Source organism: Carettochelys insculpta, chromosome 25, assembly GCF_033958435.1.
Source record: "Carettochelys insculpta isolate YL-2023 chromosome 25, ASM3395843v1, whole genome shotgun sequence".
Lineage (NCBI taxonomy): Eukaryota > Metazoa > Chordata > Testudines > Carettochelyidae > Carettochelys > Carettochelys insculpta.
In genome coordinates, this window is record NC_134161.1 from 6761836 (window position 1) to 6780065 (window position 18230).

Here is an 18230-nt window from a genome sequence, read left to right on the forward strand (position 1 = left end):
TGGAAGAAACAATCAGCTTTATACGTACAGAATGTGATGCGACTGTCTAGGAAAGCGTACTGCGGAAAGGGATTTAAGGATGATAGTGAACCACAAGTTAAATATGAGTCAACAGTGTCATGCTGTTGCAGAAAAAGCAAACCTGAGATTTATTAACGGGTGTGTTGAGAGCAAAACACAGGAAGTCATTCTTCTGCTCTACTCGGTGCTCATTAGGCCGCAGTTGGAGTGTTGTGTCCAGTCCTGGCCACTACATTTCAAGAAAGATGTGCAGAAATTAGAGAAGGTTCAGAGAAAAGCAACAAGAATGATAAAAGGTCTAGAGAACGTGAGCTATGAGAGAAGGGGGCTTGCTTAATTTAGAAAAGAGAAGACTTAGAGGGGACGTGATAGTGGTTTTTAAATACCTAAAAGAGGATTAGAAGGAGGAGGCAGAAAAATTGTTCTCCTTGGCCTCTGAGGGTAGGACAAGAAGCAATGGGCTTAAACTGCAGCAAGGGAAGTTTAGGTTGGACATTAGGAAAAACTTCCTAACTGCCGGGGTGGTTAAACACTGGAATAAATTGCCTGGGGAGGTTGTGGAATCTCCATCGCTGGAGATCTGTAAGAGCAGGTTAGACAGACATCTATCTGGGATGGTCTAGATGGTGCTTGGTCCTGCCGTGAGGGCGGGTGACTGGAGTCAATGTCCTTTAGAGGTCCCTTGCAGTTTTAATGTTCTATGATTATATCACACCACAGTTTTCTGTCATTTGGGGATCAAGGTGAGCCCAAATCTTGACCCTATTTGGGATCTGATACAAGACCTTTCTCTTCTCACAGCCCCTGTGTCTCATGAACAGAGTGGCAAAATGACTTGGTTATTGCTTCTTGGAAGGCAGTAGCCATGAATGAGCATGCTCAAGACAGTTTGTGTCCTTTTCCTGGTGGAATGATGAATTCCATTTTGTAAGTGATGCCCTGGATACTGTTGTGATGCGTTAGAAATCTGTGCTGTGTATAGATACATAGCTTGACTAGAAAAACAAAAAAAGGATAACCCCCAGCCATGCATGTAGACCTGCCCACAAGAGGTTGATGGGTGGGGCAAAAGTACATGGTGTGTCTGCTGCTGCTTTTCACTTTCTGCCTAATTGAGTGCCAGCTGAAAAAACTCCAAGGGAGCTTCTCTGCCAGGGTGGATTTGATCTTAAAAGGTGTATGCATTGCTCTACAAGCATTGTGTAAAGTTGAAAGTTAAGCAGGAAAGTGGAAGAGAGAGCATCTGTGTGACGCACAGTTTTTTAAAGGAGAATGTATCATTTGAGGGAGGAGGAGGCATTTACTCTTCTTCTTCCACAGTGATGCTTTTTACTAACTGCCTCACAGAAGGAGTTTCCTCTAAACTCGGGATTTCAACAGAGACCCTTAGTCAAGGCACGTAACTGAGGCCAATGGAATATACAGCCTGTCTCAGGAGAAGGAAGGCTTTTGGGTATGGCTGGTAGCCGGCAGATGGAGCTAGTGTTCTGAAACGGTTGGGTGACCTCCAATCTGTAGAGAAGGGACCTTCTGGTTGTTTCCGTCTCCAGCCAGTAGAGAATAGTGCTGTCCTGGCTAGCACAGACTGGGCTGAGAGCACTTGGAGCTAATAGTGTGTGTTTTTTTCTAGATGAGGGGGATATGGCTGCAGCCAATACCAGCAATGGCCCAGAAGAATCTGAGAACGAAGAAGATGGATATGATATCCCCAGACCACCTTTACCAATCACCTTTGCTCGCCGCACACTCTCTGATATCTCCAATGCCACGTCTGCCTTCAGCCGAATGTCTCTGGATGTTGATCCCATCACAGGTCAACACCCTTCCCTCCTGATTTTTGAATTGGTCTGTGCTCAGCTAAATCACATTCCCCTTTCAGAGGAGGAGTGCAAATGAGGGAGATTGAAAATGCAAATGAGGCACTGATTTACAAATCTCACGCTTCATTTGCATAATCTGCTGTCAGGTTTCTGGAAGAAACTTTTCTGAAAGCAAAACAGCCATGTAGACGGGGATCCTTCGGGGCGGGGGCAGGGGGAGTTTGAAAGGATCCTTCTTATTCATTTCAGGAAGAAGCATTCTTTTGAAACTCTTTTTTACCCCACCGAAGGAACCCTGTCTAGATGGCTGTTTTTTGCTTTCGGAAAAGTCTCTTCCAGAAACATGATTGAAGATTATGCAAATGAAGTGTGAGATTTATAAATCAGCGCTTCATTTGCATTTTTATTTCCATCATTTGCATCTCTCCTCCGAAAGGGGAATGTAATGTAGCTGTAGCTTTGGTGTCTGATAATTTGCTACAGGTCTTTGAAGCTTTTGTATACTGCCTTGTTATGGGCCTTACACTTCAGCAAAATCAGTTCTGAATTGCATGGGTGCTCCAACCCTGAGGGCTTCGATTTGATTTAGACCTTGATACGGGCTGCACTAGCCATTTGAACCGTTTAGAGTTTGGGTAAGCACTTGGCAGAACCCATCATATTTAATTGATCCTCAAGAATCCTCTGTGGAAATTAGGTCAGTCTGAGGGCCAAGGTTGTCACTGCCCCTAAAGACATGAAAAATTCTGCAGGCGAAGGTGGTAGAAAGGCCAAACTTTGATCTTCTTGGGTGGAGTTCGTTGCCAGCAGATGGCGCAAGTGTTCTGAAACTGTTTGGTGATGCCACTCTGTGGAGAGAGGGACCTGCTGGTTGTTTCCGCCTCCAGCCACTAGACCAGCGGTTCCCAAACTTTTTGGCATCATGTCCCCCTTTTGATTTTTGAGGCCCTCACGCCCCCCCACCTCTTCTTTACCGCCACCCAACCCCGCTTTAACAAACAATTCAGTTTGTAATTTGAAATAAACACAAAAGCTTGATATAAAAATGTTATTTAAAATTAAAAATAAGCACAAATAATTTCTCTTGGCTCCTTGTGGTTGCCTGGTGCAGCCCCAGCTGGCCAGCTGCCTCAGTCCCGTGCCCGCCTCAAGGGCTGCCCACTTCCTGCCTGCCCAAGCCGCATGCTCCCAAGGCCAGCCACCCACTCGCCTGCCAGCTGCTGAGGCCAGCCGGCCACCTGCTCACCAGATGCCTGAACCCTGTGCTGCTGGGACCAGCCACCCAACCACCCCACCCAGCCATGGGCTAGCTGCCCGAGCCACCTGCCCAAGCCCCACGCTACCAGTGCCAGCCAGCCACTCACCATGTCAAGCCACCTGAGCTCCATGCTGCAGGGGCCAGCCATTCGCCCACCCTTCAGCCTGAGCTGCCCAAGCCCCACTCGGCTAGGACACGCCGCCCAAGCCCTGCTCTGCCCGGGCCAGCCGCCTGAGCTCCACAAGTCCCACAAGCTGGCCAGCCACCCAAGCTCTGCGAGCTCTTAGAGCCGCCCACCCAAGCCCCTCCCTGCCCTCCCATACCCATACATTTTGTGCTTTTGCTGTACGTTTTTTCAGAAAGCCTGTATCATGGTGATTCTACAGTGAGGGCCTCCTGGTACCAGTGCTGCAGGCCTGGCTCCTTTCCGCTAGATGGTTTGGGAGTTCTTATTCAAAGGATTTGTACTCTTTCGAAGTTCATGGTCTGGGAAAATGCCATCTTCAGGTATCTGAAGGTTTACCCCCAAAAGGCAAATTAAACTTTCTTCAAGATGTTCACATGTTGAAAAGTTTCCAGTGATTTGCACAATTGGACAAAATGTTTTCCACAGCTGTCAAAAGTGAAAATTAGAAGAAAACTGAAAGGAACGTGGGATACCAAACAGTGAAATCTAACAGACAGATTTCCACTGGCAAATAAGTGACTGATCATCTTCTTACCAGGTCATAAGGGGATAAAACATGTGGTCCATAGGCAGTTAGATGCTGCAGTAATTCATTATGAGGAAAGGCAGAAGAGGCTGAGTTTGCTGATTGGCTGAAGCAGGATCACTGTTGCTAGGTGGGGTGCCCCTGCACTGAACCTGTTGTCGAGGGAGTGGGGGATGTGGTGAAGAAGTGCAAAAACAGGAGAAAATCTGCCCTTGGACCAGAAAGGCCAGGTCTCGGTGGAAAAGATAAATTAAGCAATCTGCAAGTGGCCACGCAAGGGGGTTTCCAAAGCCGTAGAAACACATTGGTATGCATGGTAGAATCTTTGGCATGTTCCTTATACGTGGATGGTTTTCCCAGACTCCTCTCTTACTCTAGTTTTGATATCTGAGGTCTGTCATGCAGACTTAACTAGACAACTCCCATTTGCTTAAATTTTCATACCCCTCTTTTGCAACAAAGAGGAGGAGATGAGATTAACTGACCTGGCAGGCAGGTGAAATTGATATCAGTTGAAAGGACAGGCTGCCTGGGAAGAGGTGACTTGAGACTTTTTTTGAAATCCTGGTTCGAAAACCAGTGCTTATTACAGTTGTTTTGATGGGTAAGCGCATCTGCTCTGCTCTCTCCAATGTATCAGTTGGCTGTGTGCGTGTGTTCCCTCTGTGTGCTGCCCCAGCTCTGCAGATAGCTGACACAGCAGACCTGAGGAGAACCCCCAATGACCACAGAGTCTAGTAAGGTGCAAAGGCACGTCAGCCAGGTTTATTGCCGTATTGGACGCAATAGTAGTTCCCTGTAGACTTCTCAGTCTAAGTCAGGGCATACTACAAATATGGACCCACGGTCAATGGACTCAGCTCAGTCCACTGCCCCCTCAGCCGGACCCAGACCACATCCCAGAAGTACATTCTTAAATACAGGTACAAACAATTTACACATCACTCCTGACGTATTGAGGTACGACCCTTCTAGGTGCTGCCTCTCACCTTGTACATGTTGGTTCGAACAAAACAACTCTATCCATCATATTACCCTTTTGCCCCTGTCACTGGGATGTATTGGCCTGTTCTTTCTTATCTGTGGGATGTTCCAGGGTAGGGAGTTCTGGTACCATGTACCTGCCATATTACCCTTTTGCCCATCATTGGGATGGATTGGCCTATTCTTTCTTATCTGTGCAATGTTCCGGGGTAGGGAGTTCTGGTACCATGTACCTACTTCAATATGCTAGGTAGATATGTTTATGCACCGTCAACCCTCTTCTTGCCAACTTCTGTGAGTAATGCATTCCTTTAGCTCACAGCTGCAAAGTCTTGACCATTACTTTGGTTCAGGCCTAAGGCCTCATACTGGGCCTGTACTTACTACATTTTTAAAGCTGCTGGTCAATGCAACGCAGACTTCATGTCTTGCAAAATAACACAGTTGTTTCTCTCGGTAGGTTCTTCTGATGGTGCTCAAGTCCCAGAAAGGCCACCAAAGCCTTTACCGCGGAGGATAAACTCTGAACGGAAAGCCGGGAGCTGCCAGCAGGGAGGTGCCGGCGGTGGTGTCAGCGCCTCGCCCCATCTTTCCAGTGAGATTGAGAACCTTATGAGCCAGGGATACTCATATCAGGACATTCAGAAAGCGCTGGTCATTGCACATAACAATATTGAAATGGCCAAGAATATTCTCCGGGAATTTGTCTCCATTTCCTCCCCTGCTCATGTGGCCACATAGCAGATCACCTCCCTGACCTAGAACTTCTGTGGACCAACTGCCTGGGCAGCCCATAGCCCAGCTGCAACTGCAAGGGGGAAGGGATTCCTTGAGAGAGACTGAGCTGAATTCAGCCCTGCCTCTTAAGAGAATCGGTTACCAGGGTTCTGTGGTTCCTGATTTCAAAGCAATGGAATGAAACGGAGCGGAGGGGTGTGTGCGTGTGTGTGTGTGTGTGCGTGTGTGTCTTGCCATCATTTTGGAGTCCTTCACCCCCCACCTCTTGTTTGGGAGTACAGATTTGGTTCAGAGGGCATTGGGAGAAATAGGTGTTATAACAAGTGATTCCTGAGCTCACGCTCTGGGGGGCAGGGGAGTGTTTTGTGCTGTGAATTCTAACTGAATGCTCTGAAAATCTCCAGGTTGATGTGGTGTGCCCTGTGGTTCATGGTACTAGGCTGGGACCTGTTTGCTGCTGCGTGTTTGGCTCAGGCTTTTTAGAGCAGTTTGTAGGTGGCTCACTGTGGGGAATAAATAGGAAAGCTGGGAAGAAATGATTGCTTCCGTCTGCTGTGGCATTTTTCCTGTACCCGTAAGTATTGCTTGTGATCGAAGTCCTCTCCTTCAGCTGGGATACAAGTGTGACTGGCGGCAGTCAGGTATTTTTAAATCCTTAGTGCTGGGAGATGGTTTTCTCTCTGTCTGTCACGTTGTCAGCGCTGGATTCCAGGGAGTTAGGTATAGTGAATGTGATGGGAGGGCGGGGGGCTCTTTTGGTGGGATAGGCATGGCGGACTGGCTGCTGCTTATCCTTTTAGCAGGGAGTGTTCTGTGCTTCAGTGCTTAAACTTGATTACAGCTGTGCTGGACTTGAGCAGCTGCCATCAGATGCTCCCATGCTCTCTCTCTATACGAATGTTGCATCTGGTAAACACAATGTTTTATTTATCTTGATTGCATGGTGGCTGTTAGCACACTAGCAGCCTTCACACACATTCCAGCCCTTCCTGTAGAGAGCGCTTGTGGGAGCCACCCACCTGTGCGCCAGGTCGTTTGTGGAGTAGGTAGGTGCGGCTGATGTATCTCCTTTGTCTCCTGTCTGCTTTGTAGTAAAAATGCAACTGAGTTCTCTGCGAGGTTGTCTGGCCCAATAGCATAGAACTTGCTTTCCCTTTGTTATACCAGGGAACGGTCGGAGCTTGTGTCCGTCAGGAGAACAGGGAAGTGGTGTGTTTTATGAAGCCGTCAAACTGGACTTGAAAAGTTGATGTTCGCTTCATATTTTAGAAAAACCTGACTCGCTCGTCTCCTGCTTCCTTAGTCTCTTTCAATTTGTGCACCTTCAGTGTTTGCAGAGTGATCGATGCCTTCAGAGGGGTATTAATCAAATAGGCATTGACAGACGAACAAAAGGCGCACGTGTTTGGTGCACATTAGCTTTTCAGATCGTGGTCAGAGTAATTTGGCTCACTGTTTGAATGTCAGTATTGTGATGAACTGCAGGAGTGACTACATGAAGATTTATGGATTGAAGTATCTTTAGGGCGTGACTGATGTCATTCATCCCTGTGCAGAATCTGGTAACTGATCCCTGATCTCAGATTAGGAGCCTGAAATTGACACAGAGGGCATTTAACAAGATGGCAAATGCTACGGAAGTGAGCAACCCATTGGATTTCCATTTTATATGGAACGTATAATGTTACTCTCTGAATCTGCAGCCTTACTGTTGTACATGCAATGGGATCCAGGTGATATGAACGCATGAACTGTCCTCTTTTCTCCCTTCTCTGGTCAAGAAAATATGATCTGGAATGCTCAAGACAGCAGCTGTCTGTGCCATAGGATCACTGCCCGTCGGGACTCTTATTTCAGTGCCAGAGGTGAAATTTGCAAACATAGCCCTATTGGTGTGAGCTGTAGAAAATGACTGTTCACTGTAATGACGTAGTCCAGTCTTGAGACTTCTTCATCAGTTGCATGGGCATCACTGACGGCAGCCTCCATACAGCCTGAGCTGTAAAGGGAAGAGTGATTGTCCGCCCTCCAGGAAACGTACTGTTCTTCCTGTTCCTTTGCTTTACGGACAGCAGCTAATGTGTGGTGTCTCGTGTGAAGTGGAGTGATGATACATAGCAGGCCTTCCTCAGCATGTCTTTCAGAGCTTGTTGAGATGATGATGTAATGCTGGAACAGCTGAGTTGGGTACCAGGGCAGCTGCGTTCTCTTACTATATCTTTATGACACAATGATAATTTAGATCCCGACCAAGCAATTTTTGGAGTATCAGAATAGTTTCCTCCTCTGTGTTTAGTCCAGAACTTGCTTCGGAAGCAAGTAGACCTTTCTGTTGCCAATTCTACTCTTCTCGGAATGGGTCTCCAGAGCTGCCACGAAGTCTGTGTTGGTTTTGCAGCCAATTTGCTCATAACATTCTCTGCAAGGTTAGTGTGGGCGTGTCAGCATGTACTGTGGCTGTAGTTTCACCCATTGCTGCAGTGGTAGTGAAATGTAACCAGCTGAAAAGCCTTAACTCTTGTCCTGCCCAGAAGTGTGTATGTTGTTCAAAGCAGCTGTGTCCTAGTCCTTGTGGGCAGTCCATTTTCACAGGCTTGCCCTGTTGCTAATTAGATCCTGCCTAGCGAAGCTTTGGCGGACCCCTTTTGGGGGTTCAGCCTCAGAAGTTTGTTGTCTGTGGACATCATTCCAGGATTTGAAGGCAATCTTCATGGTGTGCGTCTGACGTGGTTTTTAATGCACGTGTCCTTTCTACCTGCTGGTGGTGTCTTAAACTTTTCTGAGAAACTCAAGTGGCTTTTTCTCCTTGAACGCATAATGTTACGGTCTCTTGAGTGAAGCCAAATCATAGCCGAGCCAACTGTGCGACCCAAGGTGGTTCTCTGTGGAGTCAAGTGAAGGCGCTTGGGAGTGTATTTTCCTTGCTGCTTTTCTTTTGCAGGGGTGACCTTGTGATTCCCCCTCCCTCGCCCCCCAAACTGTGTTTTTATTCGAAAAGGTCAACTTTTTATTTTACTTACTAAGAAATGAAAAAAGAAGCCAAATGTCTCGTGCCTTTAAGGGGATGCTGCTCTCGGCTGAGGACCCTCGTGTAAAAGGTTAAGAGCCTCAACTAGACTAGAGATGCCTGCAAGTGAAACTGCTTTGATGGGAATGGGAAGGAAGGGAGAGAGATGGGTGAGCGTCACTTCAAAGATGACACTGTGTTTTGTAGCATTTCAGCTGTGGCAGTTTCTTACCTTTAGCCCTGTAACTAACAGTGACTTGTCTGGATTGGTGCTGTACTGAGCTCAGTGTGAAGATAGTAGAATTGTAATTCAAGATTCTTTTTGCTTTTAACAAAAATCAGAGTTCTGGTTGTAAAAATGCTGTTTGTCCCCCACCTTTTGCCCCAGGAAACAAAGCAAGCAAAATACACGGTGCAGTGAGAGATGAGGGCTAAAATGCAGAGTGGGGCCTGTGCATGTTTCACCAAGTGACAATCAGCAGGTAGCTGTGGCTGCAGAGATGTACTGTATGTCCCCTTCCAAGCTTCCAGCCACTCCTTTGCATTAATCACCCTCCCAACTGTGTAGACGCCTCCCTCCTGGTTCTCTTGCAGGCAACAGCCATGCTGGAACGCCGGTACAGTTGAGAAAGCTGTCTGCTGACCTGCCTGTGTCCTGTTCCTCTCTACAGCTGCTGCCGATTTTTAAGCATTAAGCAGTTTGTGCCTCTCTGCTGGTTTGCAGTGGCTTTTGCTTTCTTTGTAAACCCAGTTTTCCCCATGTGTCCCTAGCTGCGCCCAAATCCCCGGGCAGCTGGATAGATTTGGGGATCAGCACATTGCTTTATGCACTAAGACCCTTTACATCTTTCCAGCTAATATAGGGACAGAGTAACTGCTGTACATGTGCATTTTAGCTAAGGACAAAAATGCAATTCTTGTGGCTTTTTTAAAATGTACCCCAGTTTAAAATCAGAGCGGGAAGCAAGAAAATTATTATTTTTAAAATTCCTAATATAAATTTTTTTTTTTTTTTTTAAATTGATGGTGGGGGAGGAAGAGTAGCTTTATTTCTCTTGAATAACAAATACCAATTTATATAATATCAGTGTTAAACTGTTGAGATTTTCACAAAATATTTTAAAAAGTATAATAGTGTCATTAATATAAAAAAATTTATATTAGCAGTATTTAATCCTTTCAGACCTGTAAAGAATAAGAAAAACAGAAGGTAAATATTCTTACAGAGAGTCGCTGAGCTTTAAGGTTCATTTGATTTTAAAGTCTTCATTTTGTTTTGCAAAGACATTGTTAATGTTTAGAGGTTTTACTAATGTTATTTATTAATTTTTTTCATTCTTGTATGCAGCCCACTAAAGAGCTTTTTTGTTTTGAATTTCATGCACCTGTCAGTAAAAACAAAACAAAGTTTTATTTTTAAATAAATTTCCTTTGTTGTAGCATATCAGTGAGGTGGTCTTAATGATGTGATTCGTGGACTAGTATTGCTCTTGAAATGGTCACAAGCACATTTTATATAACAGGGAAGCATATTAGAAGGTGAAAACTACTGATGGAGTGTCGTTAGCAACCAAAGAGACTGATAAAAGGTTATTGGTCACATCCTAGTACAAATAGGCTTTATTGGGGTGGACAGCTAAGGGCTGATGTGTTCTGGAAAAGATCTACCAGTACAACAGTCTGCTTGATATACAGGTTGTTACACACTGGTGGCATTATACCAGTACAAACTCTAGCTTGGATGAAATTTTGCTGGTACATGGTGTATTTGACTTCCTGAACTGGAATGGGCGAGAACACTGTTCCCCCCTGCCCCGTGCCAGCCATACCAGGGTAGTTAAAATGGAAGAAACTCCAGTACAGACAAGCCTTGAGACACTGCAAGTTTGTCTTAAACTGCCCAGCCCTTCTCAGTGAGGCATCCTCCCCATCCACAGAAATTTGGCTTCCTGCTAACACGTGGGGTGTCGCTCACGTCTCTTCTGAGTAAAAGCCATTTGTGGGAAATAGAGGACAAAAGGCCTATAGCCAGCTGCTGGGATTCTAGGAAAGCATGTACTCCTTGGGCAATGCCAACTGGTACTGGAGAGGCCTCATTCTCTTGGGTTGGGGTGAGTGGAAGGTAAACATGAGCACTTTTGTATTGGGTCCTACCAAGTTGACAGTCATGAAAAAATCACCGACGGTGAAACCTGAGCTTCTGTGTGCTTATACTCTTCACACGTTTCACAGGAGAGACCAGCGTTCCCCAAACTGGGGTTCTTGACCCAAAAGAGAGTTGCAGGGGAGTTGAGGTCTTGCTACCCTTTTTTCTGTGCTGCGTTTACAGCTGGGCAACTAGAAGTAACAGCTCTCGGCCAGGTGTCCTGCTCTGAAGGCAGGACTCTGCCAGAAGCAGCACAGAAGGGTGGGAAGACCACACCAGGCCACCCTAACTTCTGCACTGCTGTTACTGGCAGCTCTGCCTTCAGAGCAGGGCTCCCTGCTCAGCAGCCACTGCTCTTCAGCTACCTAGCTCTGAAGGCAGCACCACCCCCAGCAGTATGGGGTGGCACTACCCTACCTCCACCCCACACAAACACACACGCCACAAATCCTTTTTGGGTCAGGGCCTGCGAAGGCAGCAGTGTGAAATTTCAAATTAAAGCAGCGGAAATGAAGAAACTGACTATTTTTAAAAGCCCATACCTGTGAAATTTACCAAAACGGACTGTGAATTTGGTAGGGCCCAGCTTATGAGAGACAACTGTCCACAGGTCGGTCTTGAAACACTCCTACGTGGTTCATCTCTAGCAGCAGCCCAGCTACAGAATTAACTGGTTCTAAAGCAAGTTCCGTGTGTGACGGACAAGCCCCCTAGTTCTTGTGTCTAAGTGGGAATGCAGTAGTAGCTCTTGACCCAGTTGGGAGAGGGTATGTTACAAAGGGAATTGAAAGGAGAAGGAGATGAAAGCACATGCACTGAAGTCGTGTTTTACAATCTGCGCTTAAGGACGGTCGCCACCCCGGATTTATTTTCTCACTGCACCACTGTTAATTGAGACAAAGTACAGAGAGTCTGGATGTATTTTAGGTTTTTATTTTCACATATATATAAAAAAACCCTGCAAATATTGGACAAACTCTTAAATGTACACACAGACCAACAAAAATATATATATATATATAAAACAAAAGCTTTTGCTTCTGATATTCTAGCTCACAGGTACAGCTCATCCTTTTTGTTTGATGAGTTGGTTGCAGCTGCAAAGATTCTTGTTAACCGCTGAGGAAGTTGGATGCATAGGAAAGGAGCTGCTATCGTTTTGCCCAGCGGTAACGTAAGGCTGTTTGTTGCTGAAGTGTTGGTGGAATGGAAAATAAATGGCTGTTTAAGTAGCAGCTTAGGGAGAGGTGCGTGCTTGGATGAAACAAGTTCTGCAACTTGGTTACTTCTCTAAGAGGAACGAAGAAGGAAAAGCAAGGGATTTATCTCCTAAGTGTTCCCCCTGGGGTGGAGGAGAGGTCACAGGGATGATGGAAGCCACACCCGTATCTGGTTGCAGGTTGGGGTTTATCAGTAAGGTTGTCTTCTGTTTGGTACCAGTGAGAGCGAGCACCAATTCATTATTCTGTGGGAGCTCAGTTCTGTCAGTTTCCCTTCTTGCTCACAGTTGGTACCTGTCACCCTGGCCCACGCCAGAGCGGAGGATTTTAGGCAACGATGTGTAATGTTTTCCCAAGTCGTGATTCTTTTACTTTTAAAAAAGAAGGGAACTAAAACAAACAAACCAAGAAACCCTAGAGAAGTGCCACTTTCTAAGCCTGCCAAATAGCTTCTCTTCAGAAGTCTAGTCACAGTCAGCTGCAGGGGTCTGCTCCTAACAGCAGCTGTACAGCTGAGTTAGAAATCTCTCCAGAGTAGCTTCTTTCCTCAGGTAGCTGGTGGATAAATGGTCTAAGTCCTCAACCAAGCAATGCTACGTTCTATAGCTTTAAAACTTCTGTGTTCGTGTATTGTTGGATCCAGTCCCTGCCAACGCCTCTGAACTAGAAGGCCCTGCTTTCTACTGCACGTAGAACAGAAATCCTTTTCTTTCGCATATGTGCTCTCAACAGAGTCACTTGGAAAAACAAAATTTGCTCTTCAGAGAACGGAGTGTTCACCCTGCATTTAACCGGTGCAAGATGAGGCGCTACAGCGAAGGCAGCAAAACAAGAGCAGAGAAGAGAAAAGCTAAGAGAACTAACTATTTGGCATCCTAGAACCCACCGGGTAAATTCCACTCCTGAGTTGTAATTCGAACTGTGCATCTACTGCTCGGAGGCTTAGCTAGCTGCTGCTAATGTTGTAGGGGTGGCAAGGTTGTATGGTGGTTAGGAGGAGCTCCAATTTAAAGCACAAAGCTAGCCCTGACCTACTCAGACTGCCCTAGCACTCTAGTCAACTTGCAGGAGGGGGGCTTATCTGCTGTGAATTTTAGGTCAAAGGTTCTCCAATTCCCCCACCTTGCGCGCGCACACACACACCTGGAACAATAAGACACTAAGATTCCTGATAAGGCCTTGAATTTTTCCACACATCAGGGTAATGTGGATGTTTTCAGGAATTCGTTCTTGGCCTCTCCGAAGCGGTAAGCCAGTCCAGATTCGCTGCTGCTGTCGTGACATCTTTCAGATGGGGAGATGGGAGCTGACATATTCTTCCCTGCAGAGCAGTCCTGACGCTCTGATGCATTTCAAGGTGTCTGGCCACGCTCCCCAGGGACCAGAGCAGGGTTGGGAGGCGGCGTTTCGGGAACAGGAAAGGTTGGAAAGGAAAAGACGCGTGGTGGGTCCCTCACTCAATTCCTCAAATCGATGTATTTCTCTGCCTTGAAGCCACAGACAAGAAACCAGTAGTTAGAGGTGATCAGAGTGCGTGTTTCCCTTCCCCGCCACCCTCACGTGTGATAGACCAGCTGCTCAGAGCCAGTCCAAGGAAACGGTTTCCCAGGTGAGTAACCCCTGACAGTGGGCATGGACAGCGGAGGTACCAGCTGGGGGACTGAGTGATGGTGTGAGGGCTACGAGGGGCGTGCACTCATACACACCTATTTGCATTAAACCAAGGAACAAGTTTGTTGAACTGGAGCTGCCCAGTTGGAACCCTGGCATATTGAAGCACTTCCGAGTACACAGCCAGAACAAACCTGTACCAGCTGGGGTAGCACGGGGGTGGGAATGACAGGCTGCCTCTTTAATTACACCCGCTGGAGCAGCTTCCCCAGAGCAGAGCCCTGTGGCTCGGGCTGCTGCCTTCTTTTCCTCCTCTTTGCAGTTCCATGGCCCGGGACACGTCCTCCCTTGGCCTCTGTACATCCCGTTCTTAGGGCTTGTCAACACTGGGGTGGTGTGGGAGGTGGGGGTTGCAGAAAAACTTTTTCCAGAAGAAACCCCTTGTGTCCACACTGCAAAGCTTGTTACTCTGAACTAACCAGGTCGTCAACTCCACCCGTAGACCCCCACCCCTTGCATTTACACAACTGCCTCAGTGTGTGCTCCGCAGAAGTAATTGTGACTTAATTGGCCTCCCAGCATGGCTCTTATTTTGAAATGGGCTCTCTGGTGTGGACACTCCATTTCGAAGGGCTCCTGCAGCGTGAAGGCTCTTTTCAGAAACAACTTATTTCAACGTTGGAATGTCGAAACCAGTCAGTCCTGAAAAACCCTGCAGTGGAGATGCAACTTCAGCATCTTCCTAGTGTCGAGAGAGCCGAGAATCCTCATGCAGGTGTTGCCGAGGCCAGAGATTCTCTTGCCCTGCAACTCCTACAGCCCTTAGCTTCAGCCCAAGATGACTGCGAAGGAAAAGGGGGCAGGGAAACCTGAGGCCCTGTATCTGCTCTCTCCTGGGAGCCTGGGGAAGTGGCCTGGTCCATCCTGAGAGCTGGAGATGCAGAAGAGAAAGCTGATGGCAGTTGGAAAAGCAGTTTCCCCGTTTCAACCCAGCAACTTCCCATCAGCATGCAGCAATGCCTCTGCATCTCTGCCAGGGTGTGGACTGAGCGGAAACGAAGGCTGGTGCCATGATGCCCTCAGCCCCCTGCTTCCCTTATTTACCGCTGATGGCAATGGATAATGAAGGCCCATGCAAGACTGGGGGGACTGAGAACAGCCCTTGACAGAGCTGCTTCCCCACCTCCGGAGGTGCTGCTCCAGGGGCTGCAAACGGACAGCCCAGCCCCTGGAAGGTAATTGCATGGAGATCCGTCCTACCTGGTCACCCGCAGGTCTCTTCTCGCCGTTGGCACCCTGCAGAAGCCCCGCCTCTTCGGGAAGTTTATCTGACTTAACTTCAACTACAATCTCCTCTTTAAGGGCATCTGGCCTCGTGCTAGGGGGAGGGAGGTGAGTTTTCAGACAGGTTGGAGGTACCTGAAAAGGTGCCTATGGGCCGGGCCCCTGCAGCCCGGGCCCGTTGGCAGATTCCTTCGGGCTCGCCGAGGGAAAAGGCATCAGTGCAAGAATCAGACCAGGGTGGGAACACAGGACCAGGGCAGCTGTCAGCTACTGCAGCCTCTGCCAGGAGCAGGCACGGTGAGCAAGGGGGCAAGAGCCTGAGCCAGTCGCCATGCTCAGCGCTGCTGGCCCTTGGGCATTGTAGCTACTCTTGTCAACCTGGGGATTGCTGGCTGGTGGGGGAACTCAGCTGTGTCTCCCTTCAGGAGCTGGTGCAGGACGCTTGGCTGCAGGGGAGCTCTTGACTACTCTAGATCCAGGCCTCCTGCCTGCCTGAGAAGAGCAAGGAGCTATCCTAGCCCTTCCGGGGGTGGGGGAGAGCCAAGTGCCTGAATGAGATGAGATGGGAAGCGTGAATGACGGAGTGCGTCTTGGCGCCAAGCCCTGCCCAGGCGGGAAGCGGAGGCGGCGCGGGGCCGGGCGATGCTTACATGTCCTGTTTCCCGGTGCGCCCGCCGGGGATCTTGCCTTTCTTGTGCAGGAAGTAGAGCACAGCCCCCAGCACGGCGATCAGCAGGATGCACACAATGACGGCCACGATGATCACGCCCTTGCTCTCCTGGGTCTTCTGCTCTGCTCCCAACACACAGGGGGTGTTACTGCCGGCCCCCGAGACGCCCATCTCCCGCCACACTCTGCAGCATGAGGCAGACACTTACCTCTCCCTGGGCTACATCGGAAGTGGGTTGCCAGGGAAGGGGGGGGCAGGGATCCTGCTCAGTTTTTCCATCCTTGTGTGGAATAAGTTTTGTTCTGTGCACTGGGGCACGTGCAGATGCGCACCACCGGTAGAAATACAGGCTGCCGGCTGTGGGTGCTCTGCTAATCAGCTGGGCAGCACCTGACTCTCTTCTGGGTGGCCGCCCAGGCATTCAGCTTACAGGGAACGCTCGTAGTGGGGAAAGGGAGGGCAAGCTGCCTGCCCCAAGGGCCAGCACACACCAACGAGAGAGGAGGATGCAAGCAGCTGGGCTAGCGGCGAGCACAATGCATTGCGGGGGGCACCTGGATTCTGTCCTGATCCCTGCTGCTGGCATGCTGGGAAGCAACACCGTGGGACCCCACGAATGGAGGTTTGTAACGTGTTGGGGGTTAACGCTGATGCTGGGCAATCCCCTGTGTTGATGGGGGTGGGGCAGGAGCACAGCAGTTGGGCTGCAGGGCAACGGGCCAGCTGTACATAAGTGGCTCAGGGACCTGCGGCTCAAGCAGTTGGGACGCCTAATGCTTAAGTCGTTTCAGAAATCCAGCCTTGGGCGCCTGTCTCCTGCTGATGGAGGCTTCCGACCCTGGATTTTAGACTGATGAGAAACATGCTGCTGAAGTAGAAGCACTTCTCTCCCCAGGCCCTGCTTTGAGGCACTAATGGAGCCAACCCTCGGCAGCACCGCACGCTGAGGGGGCAGATCCCAGCTGAGCAAAGGCCAGAGAATGGGGTGGAAGCTAGAGGAAGAGGGGCCAGCCCCACACCAGAGGCCAAGGGAAAGGCTGGAGGTGAGTGCTGGGCGGAGGGCTCACAGGATGAAAGCAAGCTGGGGCGAAGGAGGGAAGGGACCAGGCAGGCAGGGGCCATGTGGGGCTCAGCAGCTACTGACCTTTCTTGATGGGTTCCACTAGGGTGCCAATAAAGAGAGAGAGTGTGCTGAATTCAGCTGGGCAGCTAGTCACCCTGTTGGTCCCAGGGCTTAACCACCCACCCCCGTGTCCCAGGGCAGCACCGAGGGTCTGACGCTCAGAAAGAGGGACCCAGTGCCTCTGTCCGCACCAGAACACCCCAGCAGGACTTGGCGGCACATGACTGCAGTTCCCCATCCACCCACCACCTCCAGCAAGCCCAGGCAGCTCAGCTTGGCCATGCTGGGCTCTGTCTTGTCCCTTCCCCCCACAGCGGTGAGATTCGGTCCTGCGACAACCGCACGGGCCATCCGTCAGCATTGTCACGAGGGATGCTTACCAGTCGTGTTGCCAGCAGGAGGTGTCGCTTTCCCTGCAATGAAGACAGATTGTGGGCTGGTTGGCAGATTTCCTTTTCTTCTCTGCTGCGGCCATGGGGTCGGGAAAAGTGCCCCCAGCTCAGCCCAGCGCACTGCCCTGCATCAGCGAGAGGGCGTGTCCAGCCTTGGACCCTATGGCTGTGCACAGAGCTTGTCCCTGAAATGCCAGGGGCTGGCATGGGCAAGCCTGTCCTGCCCCCTGCACACATCTGCTGTAGCTTCCCCCAGCCAGTTAGACTCCTCCCTGCCAGCCCCGCTCGCACCCAAGGCACATGCGACCAAAAGGAGTGGGAGAAAAACCACCACCAGGCTAAATGGTCTTCTCTTCCCCCATTTCCTAGCACCTCACTGTCCCAGCCAAGTGCCTGCAGTGAATCGGGCCGAGAATGGCTCACACAGGGGACGAGAAATGTGCCGGAGACGTAACACTTGAACTCCCGGTCGGCACCCGTGGAATGCCAGTGTGCACGAGGGGACTCAAGCTGCCCACCAGGAAGCCAGGCCCATGGCCATCAGCAGCTGGCCCCAAAATTCCCCTTCAACCCTTTGGCAGCTCAGCCCCGAGAGCTGGGTGCGTTCAGCTCCCTGCCTGCCTCTCGCTGAAGAGAGATTCTCTGTGTCTCTGACGCTCCCTCACGAAGGGGCAAATGCTCCTCATGCCAAACCAGCTTCTTACCTACTTACGACGGCCTTCGGGCCACACTGTGGCCTTGAGCCACAACCCCATACTTTCCCTAACACTGGCTCTACCTCCCTGGTCCGGCACCTTCGGGACCCAAGTGATGCTGGACCAGGGCAGGTCAGGCCTAGGGCTCGGGGGGCTGTCCCTCCTGGCCCCCATTATCTCCCTCCCAGGCTGCCTGGGGGGCTCATCTCTTGGTGGGGCTTACCATCCCCGCACCCTGCTACTGCAGGGCCACTGCTGGGGGTCCCAGCTCCCTGCTTTGTTTTTGAGGTGCAGGCTGCTCTTGGCAAATCCTGAGGGGCACAAAGCCATCGCCACAGCCAGAGGCAAAGGAGAAGGTGAGGGCTACGTGCTTGGCGGAGAGCTCACAGGATGAAAACAAGCAGGGGCTAAGGAGGGAAGGGACCAGGCAGGGGCCATGTGGGGCTCAGCAGCTACTAACCTTTCTTGCTGGGTTCTGCTCGGGTGCCAATACAGAAGGGAAAGCGTGCACTCAATGCAGCCCTTCCCTGCCCAGGTGGGCAGGAGCT

The 18230-nt window shown here is 49.7% G+C and overlaps 2 protein-coding genes across 4 annotated transcripts in view; one reads left to right on the top strand and one right to left on the bottom strand.

The window, feature by feature from the left end:
* The window catches only part of CBL (Cbl proto-oncogene), a 60444-nt gene extending 50261 nt beyond the window's left edge, over positions 1-10183 (top strand). For 2 of the 3 annotated variants that reach the window (XM_074976824.1, XM_074976825.1), the window contains 2 exons: positions 1652-1834; positions 5257-10183. In XM_074976824.1, coding sequence (XP_074832925.1) covers positions 1652-1834; positions 5257-5537 — 464 coding nt within the window. In that variant the 3' untranslated portion in view covers positions 5538-10183. Of the gene's footprint in view, positions 1-822; positions 949-1651; positions 1835-5256 lie in introns of those variants that run through there. The other variant, XR_012642512.1, reaches the window with a different exon arrangement.
* A 1421-nt stretch (positions 10184-11604) lies between these two features.
* Positions 11605-18230, bottom strand: part of MCAM (melanoma cell adhesion molecule) — a 35632-nt gene continuing 29006 nt past the window's right edge. Inside the window, exons 14-17 of the mRNA XM_074976930.1 lie at positions 16976-17008; positions 15453-15594; positions 14779-14896; positions 11605-13394 (exon numbers count right to left, since the gene is read on the bottom strand). Of these exons, the coding sequence (XP_074833031.1) occupies positions 13365-13394; positions 14779-14896; positions 15453-15594; positions 16976-17008 (323 nt within the window). The 3' untranslated portion in view covers positions 11605-13364. The remainder of the gene's footprint in view (positions 13395-14778; positions 14897-15452; positions 15595-16975; positions 17009-18230) is intronic.